The sequence below is a fragment of the Sebastes fasciatus genome, chromosome 11, assembly GCF_043250625.1.
Source record: "Sebastes fasciatus isolate fSebFas1 chromosome 11, fSebFas1.pri, whole genome shotgun sequence".
NCBI classification, from domain to species: Eukaryota; Metazoa; Chordata; class Actinopteri; order Perciformes; family Sebastidae; genus Sebastes; species Sebastes fasciatus.
This window is the reverse complement of record NC_133805.1, coordinates 16,024,407-16,043,103: the sequence shown is the minus strand read 5'-3', so window position 1 is coordinate 16,043,103 and position 18,697 is coordinate 16,024,407. Positions and strand designations below refer to the sequence as shown.

The following is an 18,697-nucleotide window of genomic DNA, read 5'->3' as shown; positions in this document are numbered from 1 at the left end:
GAGGCTCCTGACGGTGTATTAAATGAATAAAGTGTAAAATAGCCAATATGTCTTGTTTGTTCCTTGTTATTGATAGAGAGTTCAATCATCCAATCCACCAAACAACTCAAAACAAGAGTCAATACCAACAGGAGAATACACTGTTTACCATTGACAGAGCATTTTGGCAAATCTTTCTTGGGCGCTCCCCATATAATCAGCTGTGCTGCTCATCCCACAAATGCATGATCCTTACAAGTTGGACATCATTGCGAAGGTAAATAAACAGGCTTTCCAACCATGTAAAATACAATGCCAATTAGCATTGTAACAACAGAGAAATAATCGACCAAACACAAATTTCCAAAGTTTATATATTGTATTAATAATCTGAGTCACTAATGTTGTCAAATAAATGTAGTGGAGTGAAAAGTACAATATTAGCTTCCAAAATATGGAGTAGAGTAAAAGAGTAATACAGAAAATGAAAATATTCAAGTAGGAGGAATAATTAAGTTAGGATATGTAAAAATTCACAATAGTGGTAGACCCTCAGAAGAGAAATGGATTCTTGTTTTTGAAAATCTTTCTATTTTATTTATTATTTATTTTCTATATATTTATTTTCTGTTTATGTGTATCTTCATTTTGTTGTTTAATTGTATGATTGATACTGTGAAGCTGTATATTGATTTTGGCCCTGTGAGAAAGGGAAAAGTTAAGAGAGAACGGGTGGGTGTGTGGGGTATGTTATGTTTGTTAAAGGAAATCCTGTATTGAATATATTGCATAATGATGCTGATGTTTGTATAACAAAAAAACAATAAAAACATAAAAAAATACTCAAGTAAAGTACAAATACTACTAGAGTAAATGTACTTAGTTACATCCAAACACTATACATCACTCTAATGATTAGAGTGAGGACAGTAAAATAAATTGAAAAAGACTCTTTTGGACATAGAGCCCCTTTCAACCTCTGTGCCACTGTGTCTTGACACTATTTATAAAATATTTTAATACTCTGACATTTTTATGCATTTGATTTATTTCTGACATGTAAATCTTTCAGCTGCTGATGTGACGTTTGAGTGTCTGTGTGTGGATGGATGTATGTATGTATGTGTGGAGGCGGTGCTCTCTGCAGGCAGCATAGCAGCAGCAGCAGCAGCAGGGCTGGGCAGCACAGAAAGATCCAGCAGGGAGGAGACACCCAGCCAAACAAACGAGGAGGAGGAAGGGACAGCACCAAGCAGCAAGAACACAAACGCCACTGACAACACCTCGTCCTGACAGCGTCTGTCAACACGCCGGGGGGGACTGCTTTTTCATCCCATGTATTAATAGAAACAGGTGAGCATTGACCGCAGCAGCAGGCTGGTTGTGTTGGTTGTTCAGGAGGAGAAGCTGACTGTCACCGCCCAGACCAGACAGCTAACTAGCGGATGATGCCTCTCTCTCTCTCCTCTCGGCCTGGCTAGCTAGTCGCTCTCTTCCTTTCCTCCAACTCAACCAGCTTTCTATGAGCTCTAACGGTAACTAGCTATTTGTTTGGTTTCTCTTTAATCCTGGTGGTTCAATTCAGCAGCTATGTTCCAGCTAAGAAGTAGCTTTAAGCTTCTTACAGTGTTTGACTGGAGGCTTAGTGAGCCACTGTTTATTAGCTCTCTCTCTGCTAGCCTAGCAGCACTGCAGCACTGGGACTGCAGGAAAAACAATGCTCTCTCTTTCTGCTTTCTAGTTTTTGCAGCAGTTGTTGATAGATAGATAGATGACCATAAATGCATTAGAAGCTACTTAACTGTCATGACTGGATAAGAGTTTCTCTTGATGATCTTTAATCATGTGGAGGAGTGTGAATCCAAGCCAAGTTAGATAACACTCTGTCATCTCTGTTGCCTCTGTAAACATCTGTTTATATCACAATGTTAGGCTTGATGTTAAGGATTAACATACTGCAGACTTCATTACACCCTGATTAATATTAAATAAGTTTATTAAAGATAATTTAACTGAAGCAAAATGAAGTCAATAAGGGTGTAAAGTCAGTAGTCAGTAGTGAGGTGTGGGTGATGGGTGCTGTGAAACTATAGTGTTAACCTAAAATACCTTTTAACATAAGGGATAACTAAATATAAGCAAAACCAAACAAACCAAGCTGGGAGCCTGCAAGGTCAGCAATCAGGGGAACTAACAGGCAGGCAAAGCTAGAGAATCAAACTGACAAAGCCATCACATCTGTAACATCTGTAACATCTGTTTATATCACAATGTTAGGCTTGAATGTTAAGGATTAACATACTGCAGACCTCATTACACCCTGATTAATATTAAATAAGTTTATTAAAGATAATTTAACTGAAGCAAAATGAAGTCAATAAGGGTGTAAAGTCAGTAGTCAGTAGTGATGTGTGGGTGATGGGTGCTGTGAAACTATAGTGTTCACCTAAAATACCTTTTAACATAAGGGATAACTAAATATAAGCAAAACCAAGCTGGGAGCCTCCAAGGCCAGCAATCAGGGGAACTAACAGGCAGGCCAAGACAGAGAATCATACTGACAAGGCCATCACATCTGTAACATCTGTTTATCACAATGTTAGGCTTGAGTGTTAAGGATTAACATACTGCAGACCTCATTACAGCCTGATTATCTGATGGGGGGAAAAAAGCTGTATTGTGGTTAAAATGAAATGCTGAAATGTCTTTACTCCATCCATCTGGATAACACCACCCATTGACTAGGTGTAGCCTTAAAGGTAAAGTTAGCATGAGTTTGTTGCAAATCACAACAGACTAGGAAAAACAATGCTTTCTTTGGTAGTTCTTGCAGCAGTTGTTGATGGATAAATGAGATATGATAAATGCTTTAGAAGCTACTTAACTGTCATGACATTGATAAAAGAGATTATTCTCTTTAATCATGTGGAGTGTGAATCATTTTCAAGCCAAGTTAGACAGCAGTTTCTCTCTGTCACCTCTGTTGTTTCAGTCTCTGTGTTATGCCCAGCTGGTTCGAGAGCATAACAAATAAGGGAAATCCACACAGTAACAGTTTAAATATGCAAATAAGTTTATCAAAGATAATTTAACTGATGCAAAATGAAGTCAATGAGGGTGTAGAGTCAGTAGTAAGGTGTGGGTGATGGGTGCTGTGAAACTATAGTGTTAACCTAAAATACCTTTAACATAAGGGATAGCTAAATATAAACAAAACCAAGCTGGGAGCCTGCAAGGCACCAGCCTTCCATGAGGGAGAGAGAGAGAGACCATCTTGAAATGAACAAACAGACAGGCCAAGACAGAGAATCACATTGACAAGGCCATCACATCTGTAACATCTGTTTATCACAATGTTAGGCTTGAATGTAAAGCGTTAACATACTGCTGACCTCATTACGCCCTGATTATCTGATGAGGGAAAAAAAGCTGTATTGTGGTTAAAATGAAATGCTGAAATATCTTTTAAGCTCAGACTCCATCCATCTGGATAACACCACCCTTTTACTAGACTAGGTGTAGCCTTAAAGGTCCCATATTATAAAAAAGTGAGATTTTCATGTTTTTTTTTTTATTATAAAGCAGGTTTAAGTGCTATATAAATACTGTTAAACTATCAAAGCCCTCAATATACGGAGAAATACACACAGCCCGTATTCAGAAATTGTGCGTTTGAAACAAGCCCTTTGGATTTCTGTCAATTCGTGATGTCACGAATATACAATATTTAGACCCTTGACACGGTTTAAAATGTAAACATTCTAAATGTGTGCCAGTTTATTTCCTGGTTGCAGTGTATGTGAATGTCAGCTGACAGGAAGTACACATGGACCCAAACTGTTGCCTAGTAACGCAATTCTGTAAAACAGAGCGTTTCAGACAGAGGGTGAATACAGGCATATTCAGGCTGACAGTATGAGGAAAATAAAGTTTTTTTTTAACATTACAGCATGTAAACATGTTCTAGTAGAAACACAAAATACAAGTATGAACCTGAAAATGAGCACCTTTAAAGGTAAAGTTAGCATGCAAACAAAGAGTTTGTTGCAAATGACTACAGACTGCTCTGCTGTCAGGTCAAAAACACCTCTGATCTTCAGGGGAGGAGAAGTAATGTGAGATGTGTGACTATGCATTTTGTTTTTTTTTATACATTGTAATCTTTAGAAGGACTGAAATGATGGATATAAGTGTATGCCAGCTCCTCATCTACTGTACGGTGGGTCTCCGGTTAGAGAGATTGACACAGAAGCAGAGGTGTTTTGATTCCACTCAACTTTACTGATGCTCAATTTAGAAACAGTTGTAACAGCTTCTTATGCACGTAGGAATAGGTGCATGTATTAATATAACAGTAAACCCATCCTAAATCAATACAACCTGTCACATTAGTATAAATTGAGTTTCATGCATGTTAGATGAAATTTGATCAGACTGTGGACCAAGAGGATAATCTGTACATAGGAGTTCGTAAAGCCCTTGCAGTCTAACCACAGTCTTACAGTCATTACCACTAACCAGCTTCACTTCAACATCTGCGTTAAGCACCGCATTACATTAGATTGCACTGCATCTACTGTAGGTTCAGTTTTCAATCCATCCATCGGCTGACACTCGACGTGTATAAAAGGTGTTTCATTTTCCAGACTGGTTTTAAGGTTTAAGTCCGTCGTGAAGACCTTACTTCAAAAGTTCTTGTCATAAAAGGTGTTGCTTAGATGCTTTCTTCAAGCGAAACTTGCCACTATGGCTGGACAATATGGCTGAAATCATTATTACAATATCAATAAGGATGTTTTCTGATATTGGTTTTAGATGCGGCAAATGTTTGCAAAGTCACTTATGAAGAATTAGGGATGCACAATATGGATTTTTTTTTCACCAATAACCAATAATTATCTTCTTTTCATGGCCGATACCGATAAGATAACCAATAATTATACATTTCTGTATTTTAAAAAGAAGTTCATAGCCTGTAGTTTATGCCTCTGCACCTGAGGGTAAAGGCTGAGACGGATGATAGACATTAACTAATGTTACAGTTCTGACCCTTCAAATGTTCAATTATTTTTTCTAGTAAAGTGAATCAAAAAACCATATTGTTTTCCTCTTAAACTGTGACAAACATCCACACCAACGAAGACGTCTTGCGTTTGTTGTTCTTCTCTGTGTTTATTGGTGGATCGTTAACCAACTTTAAAGGTCCCATATCATGCTCATTTTCAGGTTCATACTTGTATTTTGTGTTTCTACTAGAACATGTTTACATGCTGTAATATTAAAAAAAAACACGTTATTTTCCTCGTACTGTCTGCCTGAATATACCTGTATTCACCCTCTGTCTGAAACGCTCCGTTTTAGTGCATTTCAACGGAATTGCATCAGAATTGCGTTGCTAGGCAACAGCTTGGGTCCATGTTTACTTCCTGTCAACTGATGTTATTTACATACACTGCAACAGGAAATAAACTGGGACACATTTAAAATGTTTACGTTTAAAACCATGTAATGATCTATATATTGTATATTTGTGACATCACAAATGGACAGAAATCCAAACTGCTTGTTTCAAACGCACAATTTCTGAATACGGGCTGTGTGTATTTCTCCGTATATTGAGTGCTTTGATACTTTAACAGTATTTATATAGCACTTAAACCTGCTTTATAATATAAAAGACATGAAAATCTCACTTTTTACATTATGAGACCTTTAAAGGTGCAAACCACCACCTACTGTAGAAGGGCTTGTTAAGTCAGTGAAAGCAGTTTGGTTTTGTATTATCAGACAATAATTTATCAGCTATAATTTCATTATTAAAATAATACATAATAATATAAATTTCCCATTATCGTCCTATAATTTAATGGACCCAACATACAGTATATCATTCATCCCTATGAAGAATCAAACTGATGTTCAAAGCAATGAACCGTATCCCACTTTTATGGATTACTTTTAACTTGACTATTTGCCCTTGTCATCGGCAGCCCGTCGTCACCATGACAGCGGAGGAAACCATAAACGTGAAGGAGGTGGAGATCATCAAGGCGATCCTGGACTTCCTCAACTCTAGGAAGCTGCACATCAGCATGTTGGCTCTGGAGAAGGAGAGCGGCGTCATCAACGGGCTCTACTCAGACGACATGCTCTTCCTCAGGTAGATCAACTCAACAGCTCCACACACACACACATCGTGCAGTGCAGTCTGGGTACGATCGTCTCGGCTTGCAGCTCCAAAATGCTGCCTACTATGAAGCAGAAACAACAGGCAACTGTTCCAGCCACAAGTTTAGTGTTTCTGATAGTGTCCTCTACATGGGGGATAATGTAACACTGCACTGCTGCTGTACAGTAGATGTGAGTGCTCCCTTGAAAGTCAGCCAACAGTGTGTTGTCTTGCTATTCTACTCAGCAGAATATTAAATACATTTTGGCATTTCATCTTCTGGAGTGAAGCGTCCGATAATAGCTTGCCTCACCTTGTCGTGGTACACCTTCATTAAGAAAATAGCACAGCAATTAGGGAGTCTGGAAATTCTTTGCTCTTCAGTTACACATTTGTGTAACATTTAAAAATAAGGGCATGCTTCCATGTATTACCTGTGTATTAAAAATGAACTGTTTTTCCGTTTCAGGCAACTGGTGCTTGACGGCCAGTGGGATGAGGTCTTGCAGTTCATTCAGCCTCTGGAGTGCATGGATAAGTTTGACACAAAAAGGTGTGTTCACTGTCTTGAGTCACTGTCAGTACGCTCAGGTTTATGTATCCTTAGTTGATGTTGAGATGAACGGCAACACTTCTTATTGTGTCACGATTTCTAACGTCGACTGTCACGTCCGCAGGTTTCGTTACATCATCCTCAGGCAGAAGTTTCTGGAGGCTCTGTGTGTGAATAACGCCATGTCTGCAGAAGATGAGCCACAGAATGTAAGTCACTAAACTTTGTAAATATACTAGTGTTATTATAATGTTCTTTAAGCCTCCCAAGTGACAACACTGCCTTGAGTTCTCATGCTGTTGAATAGACTTCATAACAACGCTGCTTGACTGTCGCTGGTTGTCATGGCAGTAAACAAGAAGGCTCAATCTCAAAGACAAGAGGAGAAAAGCAAACAGTGTTGTTCAGTACAGTACATGTAGTTTGAAACTGCAACTCTGCAAGACATCTGAACAAACCTCACAATCTTTGATAGAGAGAAGAAGGCAGGTGAATAGGGGCTGCATTTGCATGCAAGGAGTGGCGTGGCTATTGGCCTCACTGCAATGCAGGATTTACCCGGATTAAGCTGTTTATGTGCGCCTCTGATACTACGTGATCGACTGTCCGTGTTAGAATAAGCCGTTTTACATAATACGTCTGTTCACCTGTGATGTCCCACCCACACATGATTTAGTCAAAAGGCAAAAACAAAGCGTGGCCATCTGCTGCCCCCTTTCTTTTGATCTGAGCTGTAGATTGCTTTATCACAGGGGAAAGAACAATAATAGAAAACAATGGATACTAATATGCTTTTTCTCAACACCGAAATGTTCTCATATTGCAAGGCGAGTATGAATATGTACAGAAATCTAAAAGTAAGATGTTTCTCTGCCACAGTAATCAGTTTAATTATGGGAATGAGCTTCTTCTCATAATCAAAGTGTTAGCTTTTTAGATTGTAGTTCAATAATAATGACAAATGCCAATCCAAAGTCGTGTTACTGATTAACACATATATGTAAATGTTGCCATTAAAAGATGAGGATATGGGACCAGAGGGCTTAAAAACAGTAGCGGAAGAATGAAATACACCTGAAGAGTTGTTAACAGCTTTGGAGAACATGATAGAACGTTTCACTTTTGTATAATTTCTTTATGAATCGCAGAAATGTCGCCTCAACAAATGCATAATGAAATTTCGACACTGATGCTCGTGGCCATCTCGTCTATTCTTGCAGAGGCTACGTAGATAACTCTGAAATCAAATTATGAAACAAATCAATAAATCTGACGCACACTGGTTCAATCACACATGCAGAGGCACTTAAATTCAGAACTCACTCTGTCTTTTCTCTTCATGCTGTAGCTGTGGTCGTACTGTCACATGGCAGAGCTGCAGCTCGTGGCACTGTGCCAGAGCTATCGTGTCCCATTAACTGGATTAGGTCAGACTTCTTTGGACATCTGTGCAATAGTGTGCAGAGGGTGTGTGTATTGTTTTTTGTGATACGGGATCGATTGTGTGTTGGCAATGACTTTTCAGAGTGGTGTAGGACAAAATCATCATTTTGGGATTTCTTATGCATTTTATTATCCTTGCTTATATTTTGTTTTCAGCCTCATAAATTCTAAAAGTCACCTGTGCCTCTGGTGTGCTGATGGAGCTCTCTAAAAGTACCATGTTTTTCTGTCTCTGCTACTCAGAGAGAAACTTCTACTCAGTCATCTGTAACAATTTGAAATGTATTTCATGTTTTTTTTTAGTTGGAGTTCACCATGCAGGAAGCAGTCAAGTGTCTCCATGCCCTGGAGGAGTTCTGTCCCTCTAAAGACGACTACAGCAAACTGTGTCTGCTCCTCACGCTGCCTCGCCTCACAAACCACGCTGAGTTCAAGGCAAGATACCTGAAAGGGGCTCGAAACAGAAATATTTCAGTAGTAAAGAATAAAGTAAAGTGTATCGTTTTTTGCAATTTGCCATTTTTTTCTCTTGTGCACGTTACTGCAAGTTTTGACTTCCACGTGTTTGGCATGCATGTTGATTTCTTATGTCTCTGGCGTCCTTCAGGACTGGAACCCGAGCACGGCCAGGGTTCAGTGTTTCGAGGAGGCCTGCAACATGGTAGCGGATTTCATCCCTGCAGACAGGAAGCTGAGTGAGGCCGGATTCAAGGCCAGTAGGGATCGACTCTTCCAGCTGCTCCTCAAGGGAGTCCTCTATGAGTGCTGCGTGGAGTTCTGCCAGGTCTAAACCACTAAAACCAAACATAAATACTGTGGTCTAAACTACTTACAGATGGGTTGGTGTAATGTTTGCAGACAAATAAACTTTGTTGGATTTTTATTTTGTGTGCAGAGCAAGGCGACAGGTGAGGAGATCACAGAGAGCGAGGTCCTCGTGGGCGTCGACATGCTCTGCGGTAACGGCTGTGACGACCTGGACCTGTCCCTGCTCTCCTGGATGCAGAACCTCTCCCACACCGTCTTCTCCTGCGCCTTCGAGCAGAAGCAACTCAACATCCACGTGGACCGCTTGGTCAAGCCCACGAAGGCCGGCTACTCCGACCTCCTCACCCCGCTCATCAGCAAACTGTCTCCGTACCCCTCCTCGCCGATGCGCCGTCCGCAGTCCGCTGACACCTACATGTCACGCTCCTTGAACCCGGCGTTGGACGGGTTGTCTTACGGGCTGTCTGGCCAGGATAAGAGAGCGAGCGGCGGGGAGATAGCGCCGGGTAAAGGGGTCTCTCCCATGTCCCACTCGTTCGCCAACTTCCACTACCCCGGAGCAGGAGGGCAGAGCCTGAGCAGGAGTCTCATGATGGAGAGCGCCGACTGCCACAGCATCTTCGAGGAATCCCCTGAAACGTAAGGATCTGGAGTGGACCATGTTTCTGGTTTTATACAATGTCAGATGTCTTACATAATCTGTGTGTGTTTTCTCTGTGAAGATCAAGGACAGACACTCCTGTGGATAAGATGATGGGTTCAGACGGAGCTCAGAATCTGCGTCCTGATTCAGCTCCGGGCGAGGACGCACCATCAGATGGCTCCGTTGACAGGAACGAGGTAAGCATTGACTCGCTTTGCTTTTTAACTCGTTAGACCTGTTGTATGTCACACTTCACTGAACAAGTGCTTTATCTGTTTCATGTCCCTGCAATGTTTTCCTTCTTTGATGGGTGTTGCCTACCGCAGGTCCATAAATATGCCAGTTCTGATTAATCATTTTCAGTGTAAATGTGAGTCATCCTGCTCCTGCATCACTGTCAAGGCTGACAGGGCTGCTTAGATTGAAAGGTTCAGTCTATTCTGGCTCTGTTGTCCTCTGCCTGGATGAGAGACTTTGTTGTTGAGGATGTTGCCCTTGTTTTGGTTTGTTTGTGGTGGTATGCTTTCATCATGTCCCACTATTTCATGTGCACCTTTAAACCTTTGTGCATGTATGAAAAGGCCTTTTGTGTATCTGTTTACAGACACATGAAAGTCGGTTATTGTGGTTTGGCTCGCTGAATCGTCACAATTCATACTCCCTCTGACAGACATGATACCCATATTCTTAGATTCAGTGTAGGGCTGCAACTAACGATTATTTTCATTATTGATTAATCTGCTGATTATTTTCTGGATTAATCGTTTGGTCTATAAAATATCAGAAAATAGTGGTAAATGTCCATCCCAGTCAGTCCAAAACCCCAAAGATATGCAGTTCAGTATGATCTAAAACAGAGAAAAGCAGGTAATCTCCATATTTGAGAGGCTGAAAACAGCATTTTCTGACATTTTTGCATGACAAATTACTCTAATTCAGTGTGATTTAAAAAACAAAACACAATACGAAATACACAAATCCATAAATCTGCTTATAAATCTTTCTCATAAAAAGAAAGACTGTCTCCAGAACTTGCTTGAGAAGCATCACGTTTTTATGTTTTCTTCAGTGTCCAAGTAATCCAGTGATAGTTGTCTATACATCCATGAGTACAGTGCAAACAGGAACTGCTAATAGCTAATTCGGCATACTTTTAATGATGCTAATTTGCCAAAATGTATACAAATATAGACTACAAAAGATGTTTCATTATTAAAAGGTTATGGTCCTTATTTTACTTTACATTGTGATTAATATGAGACATGATGCAGCAGCCAGTAACAAGGAAGACTGAGCAGAAACAGGGGAAAAGATGCCCAGGTGGATTTGGTTCTAGGTCAGAAGGGACACGTGGCTCAGACATGAACCCAGGAGCTTAACCACCAAAAATGAGTCATTACTGCCCTCATGTTGCCTGTAAACACAGTGTTAACTCAGTATCCGTCTCTGTCTGTCTCATGCTTTCTATTCTGGTCCCGTTGTGCAGCTCAGTGTGAAGTTGGTGCTTTGCGCTGCCTTCCCCCCGTCACCCCAGAGACACACAGAGAGGCCAGAAACAGAAGCAGACTTTGGGAGCCTCTGTGATCTCACTGTCGCACTCCTCCTACCCTCTCTTTTTTGTTTTCCTCTCTGCCCTCCATCCCTTTTCAAGAGCGGGAGACAGTGCCAGAGTCCCCCCCCCCCCCTCTCCCCAAACATACAGAAGATCCGTTCCCATCAGATAGTCAGGACAGGAAGCAGAGGACAGAGAGGGGAAGTGACTTGTCCTCAGCTCTCCGTCTCACCCTCCTTCCTCCTCTAATACCTGAACTGACAGAAGGAACGGGTGGAGCAGTTCATCTCATCACAATGCTGCCTTTGAGTAGTGTTAATAGGAGTTGGCAGTGACTTTCTTCAGATGATAACATGCTTCACTGAGTGGTGTGGGTGTGTGGATATTATGCTCTGTACTCTATGGGCGGCTGTGGCTCAGAGGGTAGAGCAGGTTGTCCACCAATCGGAAGGTCGGTGGTTCGATCCCCGGCTGCTCTGGGTCACATGTCGATGTGTCCTTGAGCAAGACACTTAACCCCAAATTGCTCCCGGAGGCATAGCCATCGGTGTGTGAATGAGTATTTAGATTAAATCCTGATGGGCAAAGTTGGCACCTTAGTAGCCTCTGCCATCAGTGTATGAATGTGTGTGTGAATGGGTGAATACTGACATGTAGTGTAAAGCGCTTTGAGTGGTCAGAAGACTAGAAAAGCGCTATATAAGTCCAAGTCCATTTACCATTTATGTCCTAAATTGTCTCCATGTTTGCTTGTTAATTTGAAAATGACCTGTGTCCTTATTTCCATTTAAACCTGTTTTTTTTCTTCTCCAGAGTGACTTAATCTGCTTTCTAGAATGAATTACCCGACAAAAGATATAAAACAAACAATGCGACTTATTGATTTTTCAATGGCATCGTGTTCAATCCTCAGCTCCGCGACTCGACAGAGAAGTACGAGGAGTACTATCGGCAGCGTCTCCGCGTGCAGCAGCACCTGGAGCAGAAGCAGCAGCAGAAGCAACTGTACCAGCAGATGCTGCTGGAGGGAGGCGTCCAGACGGATCCGCCGCCCAGCGACATGCAGCACAGCCTCACCGAGAAGTTCCTCAACAGGTACGGATAGCTGAAATGTTCCCCCGTCAGACGGGTAGTGTACATCTGTAACATACGTATAGACACCTGTCAAAGTCAGAGGGCAAACATCCTGAGAGCAGTCTGCCACGTCAGGGTAGTTCTGCTTGCTAATTACTGTCTGGCTTTTAATATCTTCCCACAATAGAGGAGCAGCTGTCAGACAAGGAGGAGTAGATGTGTTAAGGCCCCTTGACAATGAGCCCCATGTGGCTTTTCCTAGTATGCCACACAACTCCCCCCCCAGAGAAACCCACCTCCAGTTCACACTGCACCATCTGTGATGATCAGCTACATCACATGGGACCATCACGCCATGTGTATTAGCTGAACACAATAATAGCACCTATCTTAAACACGTACTTTGGCAAATTAAGCTCCCAAACCACCACAATAGTGTATTTAGCCTTGAGTCTGTGACAGAAATGAATGTTCATTTATGCTGTTGTCAGCAGGACAAAGGCCCTTTTGATTTGTCCCCCGAGAGTTCCTCCAGTCCTCCCTTTCCCCAACCTCTCCCTGTCTCTGTATCCTCTGCATTATTCACCAGGGTAGCTGTGCATAATTACATCATTACTTCAGTTTTCTTTTGTCCTCTGCCTTTTATAGTTTAAACTAGATTTAACTGAGTCAACTCGGTCAGCGCACTGACAGCCTGTTAGCAAAAGTAAAATGTAATGAACCTTTTTTGTAAGATCCAAATGGTAAGAAGTTTTGTGAAATGAGAGAGGAAGAAAGGGAAAGGAAGAAAGATTTGTGGAGACGGCTCATGTGTGTGCGTGTGCGTGTGCGTGTGCGTGTGCGTGTGTGTGCGCTCCTCAGGTCCATCCAGAAGCTGGAGGAGCTCAATGTGGGGATGGAGGATTTAGGGGAGGAGGTGAAGTCTCTGGCCCAGCAGTGCAATGGCAACGGGAACACGCCCGCCGCTGAGGACAATAACAACCCTCCATCTGTGAGCCCGGAGCAGACCCGAGGGGGAGGGGTGCTCAGCAGCACCCCGCAACACACCGTGGGGGGCCGCCTGGTCCCGCCTCCAGATGAGTCCCCCGTCGTGTCCCAGAGGTACTGTGGGTTTGGATTTCTTTTTGTTTTTATACCAGAGTTTGTTGCAGGGTTGAATTTGATGATTGTTTGTTTTGTCAGTGAGCAGAAACAGAAAGGAAGTCAACAAGAAGACTCTCCAGGCTCCTTAACCCGAAGTAAAGAGGTAGGTATGCGCATAAGTAACACCCAAACAACTCTGCCAGACCTGCTGTAAATCATTTATACCTCAACAAGCATGTAATCATCTCGCTGCGCTGAATTATGAACCTGAAATGACTTTAGTTCATGCACTGTCTTTATTATGCACACCCTCATTTTTCTCTCACATTAGCTGTTATTACTTCTCTGAACTTCTCTGATCTGATTTTAAAGTAGAGCTCTCTTTTTTTTTTTTCTCCCAGTATAAGACGATACAGTGTAATGCTAATTTGGCATTTGACTAAGCAGATTATAACATGATTATATCATGACGCCAAACTGGCATCATGACATTATGGATGTCATAGGTTAGAGATCAAAGCAGATTATACTGCTAATTATATGTAATCTGTGTGTTTTCAGGGCGACAAGACCAAAAGCTTGTTTGTGCCAGTGCACACCATGGAGGACACCCAGGCCGTTCGAGCGGTCGCCTTTCATCCGTCTGGATCGCTCTACGCTGTTGGATCCAACTCCAAAACTCTACGCGTCTGTGCTTATCCAGAAACATTAGACACAAGGTAACATGGACAGTCACCACCTTTTTCTTCTTATCAAGAGTAGCCCCCCTCTATTACCGTATTAATGATATGATTGATTGTATGATGCATCTCATTCTTGTAGGGTGCCAACCAGAGTTACTGGCCATGACCTCATTTTGTGATCCAGGGCATCATACATCCAAAACATTGTTGAACATAGATGATACTAACTTTGCTTTTTAGTGACCTAAACCTTGTATTAGTTTGGGTGTTTTGAAGTGGGATTGTATGAGGTACTTATCCGTAGTCAGTGTGTTACCTACAGTAGATGGCGATCAGCGCGCCCCCAGTTTGGAGAAGCAGACAGGAGTTACCGCAAGGAACCAAAACGATGTACTGCTGTGGACGGGTTCGGCAGCAAAACATATTTTAGCCACCCGAAAGAAAGGTCCACCTAAAAAAATCAATATCAGTTTAAGTGTACTCTATATTTAGAATATTTATACCGCTTTACCTTGTCGTCAGACAGCCCTTTCCGACGGGGAACTGAAGCTGTTGTATTCATCTATGCTCTCGCCAAACAGTAATTTTACAGAACACTCGTGTTCTGCGAGTTAAAATTACATGCGAGAGCGTAGATGGTTACAACGGCTTCAGTTCCCCGATGGAAAGGGCTTTTCACCTTACAAGCTCTATTTCCTTATTTCCCTGATGGAGGTCTGTGTAACAGAAAGCTGAGACAATAAACTGAGTTGAGATTGAAAATAACTCTTGTGGAGCTTTTGATCATATCACATGATTGTTGTCATGGAGAGTTCAAATTTCCATTTTATTGGGTTTCTCATCCATGTTGGCTTAAAAAATTGAGCCTTTTAAAATTCACTCTATAATCTGGGTTGGGTTTAAAACAGATCATCGTATAGTTCTAACTACGTTGTTTGAACGTTTACCAGTTTACTCATCTTCTCTCCTACTATTTGTCTTTCCTCTTCTTTCTTTTTCTCCTCTTCTTCACTCTTCCTCTCCTCAGTGGTTCAGGTCCAATAAAGCAGCCGGTCGTCCGCTTCAAAAGGAACAAACACCATAAAGGGTCCATCTACTGCGTGGCCTGGAGCCACTGTGGGCAGCTGCTGGCTACAGGCTCCAACGACAAATATGTCAAAGTCCTGCCTTTCAGTGCCGAGACATGCAACGCCACCGGTACAAACAGAGGGAGACTTACTCTATTTTAAGTTAGGGCTCTTATTATCAGCATCTCATATTCTCATTTGTGTGTTTGTGTCCCGCTGTGCGCTAGGTCCAGACCTGGAGTTCAGCATGCATGACGGCACCATCAGAGACCTGGCCTTCATGGAGGGTCCAGAAAGTGGAGGAGCCATCTTGATCAGCGCCGGAGCTGGAGACTGTAACATCTACACCACCGACTGTCAGAGAGGACAGGGTCTGCACGCCCTCAGCGGACACACAGGTACGCTTACTGTCTCATCCATCCACCTGAACTCAGAACACGAAGTGGAGAGTCAGAGAGAGAAAGATTGTGTCATTTCTGTGTGTTGTTATTCAGGTCACATTCTGTCTCTGTATACGTGGGGAGGCTGGATGATCGCCTCCGGCTCTCAAGACAAGACGGTGCGTTTCTGGGACCTCAGAGTGCCCAGCTGTGTCCGAGTAGTGGGAACTGCTTTCCATGGCTCAGGTATCGCCTGTGTGTTACTATTTTCAGCTCCATTTTTTTGATCAAATAACTCAAGCAATCCTTTGACACCAGTAGTAACACTGCTTCCATAATAGGTGCAGATTTTACTGGTAATCATGTACTGGGTTTTACAGCTACAACCCCTTTCATTTTCACTGCAGGCAGTCCTGTTGCCTCGGTAGCAGTCGATCCTACTGGCCGTCTCCTAGCAACAGGACAGGAAGACAGTGCGTGCATGCTGTATGACATCAGAGGAGGACGAATCGTCCAGGTGTACCGGCCGCACTCCAGTGACGTGCGATCCGTCAGGTTCTCCCCTGGAGCACACTACCTGCTCACTGGCTCCTACGACACAAAGGTCATAGTCACCAACCTCCAAGGTACGTCTCATCTGCTTACATATTAATGATACATAGTTGACTGCTTTTTACTCGCAATAAGCTTCTTGCTATCCTGTTTTACTGTGACCATAAATATAATTATCCTGCTTATTATACAGCTACTTACTTAAAAAAATAAAAAAATGGTCGTCCAGAGCCCGAGATCTGAACAGTGTCCATAGCAACGGTCTGCTATAAAGAAATAACAGACCGTAGAACACGATTGACCAATCAGAATCGAGTATTCAACAAAGCTGTGTAATAAAATGGTTTAAATGGGTCATAAGTGCCATCAATGCGTGTTTATAGCCATGTACTTTTGGGGCACCTTGTGAAACGTGTTGTTGTCCATGTATTGTTTTATATCATTGAAGTCAACTTAGGCGTTTTTAGAGTATAAGTGGAAAACGACATGTGTTGGGGGATTTATGTGCCAAACTGTTTCTTGGCCAGGAGTGACTTCCTGCAGCCAAGAAGGCACATAAACCCCAATGTGTCATTTTTACACTTTGGTTTTTGTACGTTTTAAACCAATAAGATATAATAATGTTAATTATTATAATAAAGTTAACCCAGGGTTTTAATACCTTACCTATTCTGTTTCTTCTGTAACCTGTTTTCTAAAATATATAGTAAGTGGTCTTCACATGAGCTCAGGAATGGATCCAACAGCATCAACAATAATATCTTACAGGAGAAACTTTTTTTAATTTAATGGTTTTGTCTCAAGCTGTGTCATGATTTTATAGGGCTGCCCCCTCTTAGTCGATTAATCGACTAATCTGTCGTTTTGGTCTTAGCTGACTAAGATTTCTTTAGTCGAATAGTCATTTTTTCATTCTGAATAACTTATTTCTAAGTAACTTATGAGCACATCTGGTAAACACAAGATTTAAAGTGGTGCTTTTGTGTGATTCTTTGTGGAGAAAGAAGAAACTTTACAGATCTGTCGATTAAATCAATAATCGATTAGTTGACAAAATCGCATGAGTGTTAGTCGACTAAGAATTTCTTTGGTCGAGGACAGCCCTATGATTTTATATCCGCCTGTCTGAGCTCCATATCTTGTGTGTGCGTGTGTTTTTCCAGGTGACCTGACCAAGCCGCTGCCTCAGACCGTGGTGGGAGAGCACGGCGACAAGGTGATTCAATGTCGATGGCACACACAAGACCTGTCCTTCCTCTCATCGTCTGCTGATCGCACTGTCACACTCTGGACACACAACCCATAACACACACACACACACACGCACAGACAACCAGTTATAATCTAAGACACACATTCCCCCTAAACCCTCCTCCTGCACTATCAACACCCTTTCAACACGCTTGACACACACACACACACACATATATATACATGAACACACAAACAGGTGAATGGGCCTTTCACTTCTGTCTGTAGGAAACCAAAATGGAAACAAACCTCTGACACATCAAAAGCACACGTTGCATGTTCTCCTTTTTCTTTACATCACTCACATTGCAAACAGCAGAATCACTCATTATTCTCACCATCACTTCATCTACACTCCTCACACACACACACACACACACACACACACACACACACACACAGACACACGCCACCAATGAGTTGCTGCATGTCCTTTTCACTGAGGAGCTGTTGAGGTCAGACAGGACAGAGTGCTTTGTTCATGACGGTGCCTTCCTTGAGTTCTCAGTATCCATAACAAAAATGTAAAAATATAATATGGTCATTTTTCAAGATCAAATTTTGTTAAGTCACCTTGAGAAGTCCTACATTCCTCCTTCGTTTGCATATCATTTCCTTACAGCTCGTGTTACGCTGCTATTGTTTGGGGAAAACAAGTTGAACTTATGGTGTAAAATGTAATTTTTTCAGTGCGTCAGTAGTGAGCTTTTTTCCTATCAGGAGGCTGATTCTGTGTAGAGGTCATATATCAACTGTTGCTTCCCTGTGGGATGTGCTGATGTCTAATGTTTAACTGTACTCACGGCATTGCTACAACTCAAAATTGTGTAAATTAGCTTGTGCATTTGTTTTAAATTTGAAATCAGTGTTTTTTTTGCGCTGAAGCTGTTACAGTGTCTTGCGATGGCTTGCTTGCAATGGAAGATCGTTATTATGTCGGCGTCAAAGGGAAATACAAAGTGTAATTTGTGGGTGAGTGCACTTAGCATTTTCAGTGTTCAAAAGCTTTGGTTTGTCTACTGTAACAATATAACAACAGTAGGTGGCAGTCTTTAGCCATAGCGAGGGGTGAAAAACCAGATGCACAATGAAATCTGAATGGAAGCACGGGTGTTTTGATATTTATTTAGAACCAGTATTTTGGGGCATATGAGTTGTATTCTTTTCTTGTATTTTACATGAGCACTTTGTCTTTTAACATTGTCTTCTAATATTAATTTACTTACAAAGATGCATATTTTACGTTACTGTATAGTATATACTGTATATATATATTGTTTTAACAAATAAGGCCAAACTAATACGTACATAGATGTATTTATTTCAGTTGTGTTCATGTATGTACAGTTATTAGTATGTTTTTGAAATGCTAGTGGCTCTTGTATTCAGCCTTTCTAATTCTTGTTTTAAAAAGTGACTTATTAAATTAATTCAAGCTAACTCTAAGTCTGACTGCTGGTACGTTCAATAAAGTGTCTTTTACACAAGCTTTTTTTCGTG

General features: G+C 41.7%; 1 protein-coding gene across 2 annotated transcripts; it reads left to right on the top strand.

Annotated features, from left to right (window-relative positions):
- Window positions 1-1,117: 1,117 nt before the first annotated feature.
- Window positions 1,118-18,684, top strand: wdr47a (WD repeat domain 47a). 2 transcript variants are annotated; one of them, XM_074651083.1, is made up of 17 exons: window positions 1,118-1,332; window positions 5,970-6,139; window positions 6,618-6,701; window positions 6,826-6,910; window positions 8,448-8,579; window positions 8,752-8,928; window positions 9,040-9,551; window positions 9,635-9,752; window positions 12,021-12,202; window positions 13,043-13,282; window positions 13,364-13,427; window positions 13,826-13,983; window positions 14,975-15,144; window positions 15,242-15,412; window positions 15,509-15,640; window positions 15,802-16,020; window positions 17,110-18,684. In XM_074651083.1, the coding sequence occupies exons 2-17, from the start codon at window positions 5,982-5,984 to the stop codon at window positions 17,250-17,252; spliced, it is 2,745 nt and encodes a 914-aa protein (XP_074507184.1). In that variant the 5' UTR covers window positions 1,118-1,332; window positions 5,970-5,981; the 3' UTR covers window positions 17,253-18,684. The 2 variants fall into 2 exon arrangements, with proteins under 2 accessions (XP_074507184.1, XP_074507185.1); XM_074651084.1 differs by lacking the exon at window positions 1,118-1,332 and adding an exon at window positions 1,365-1,514.
- Window positions 18,685-18,697: the final 13 nt, after the last annotated feature.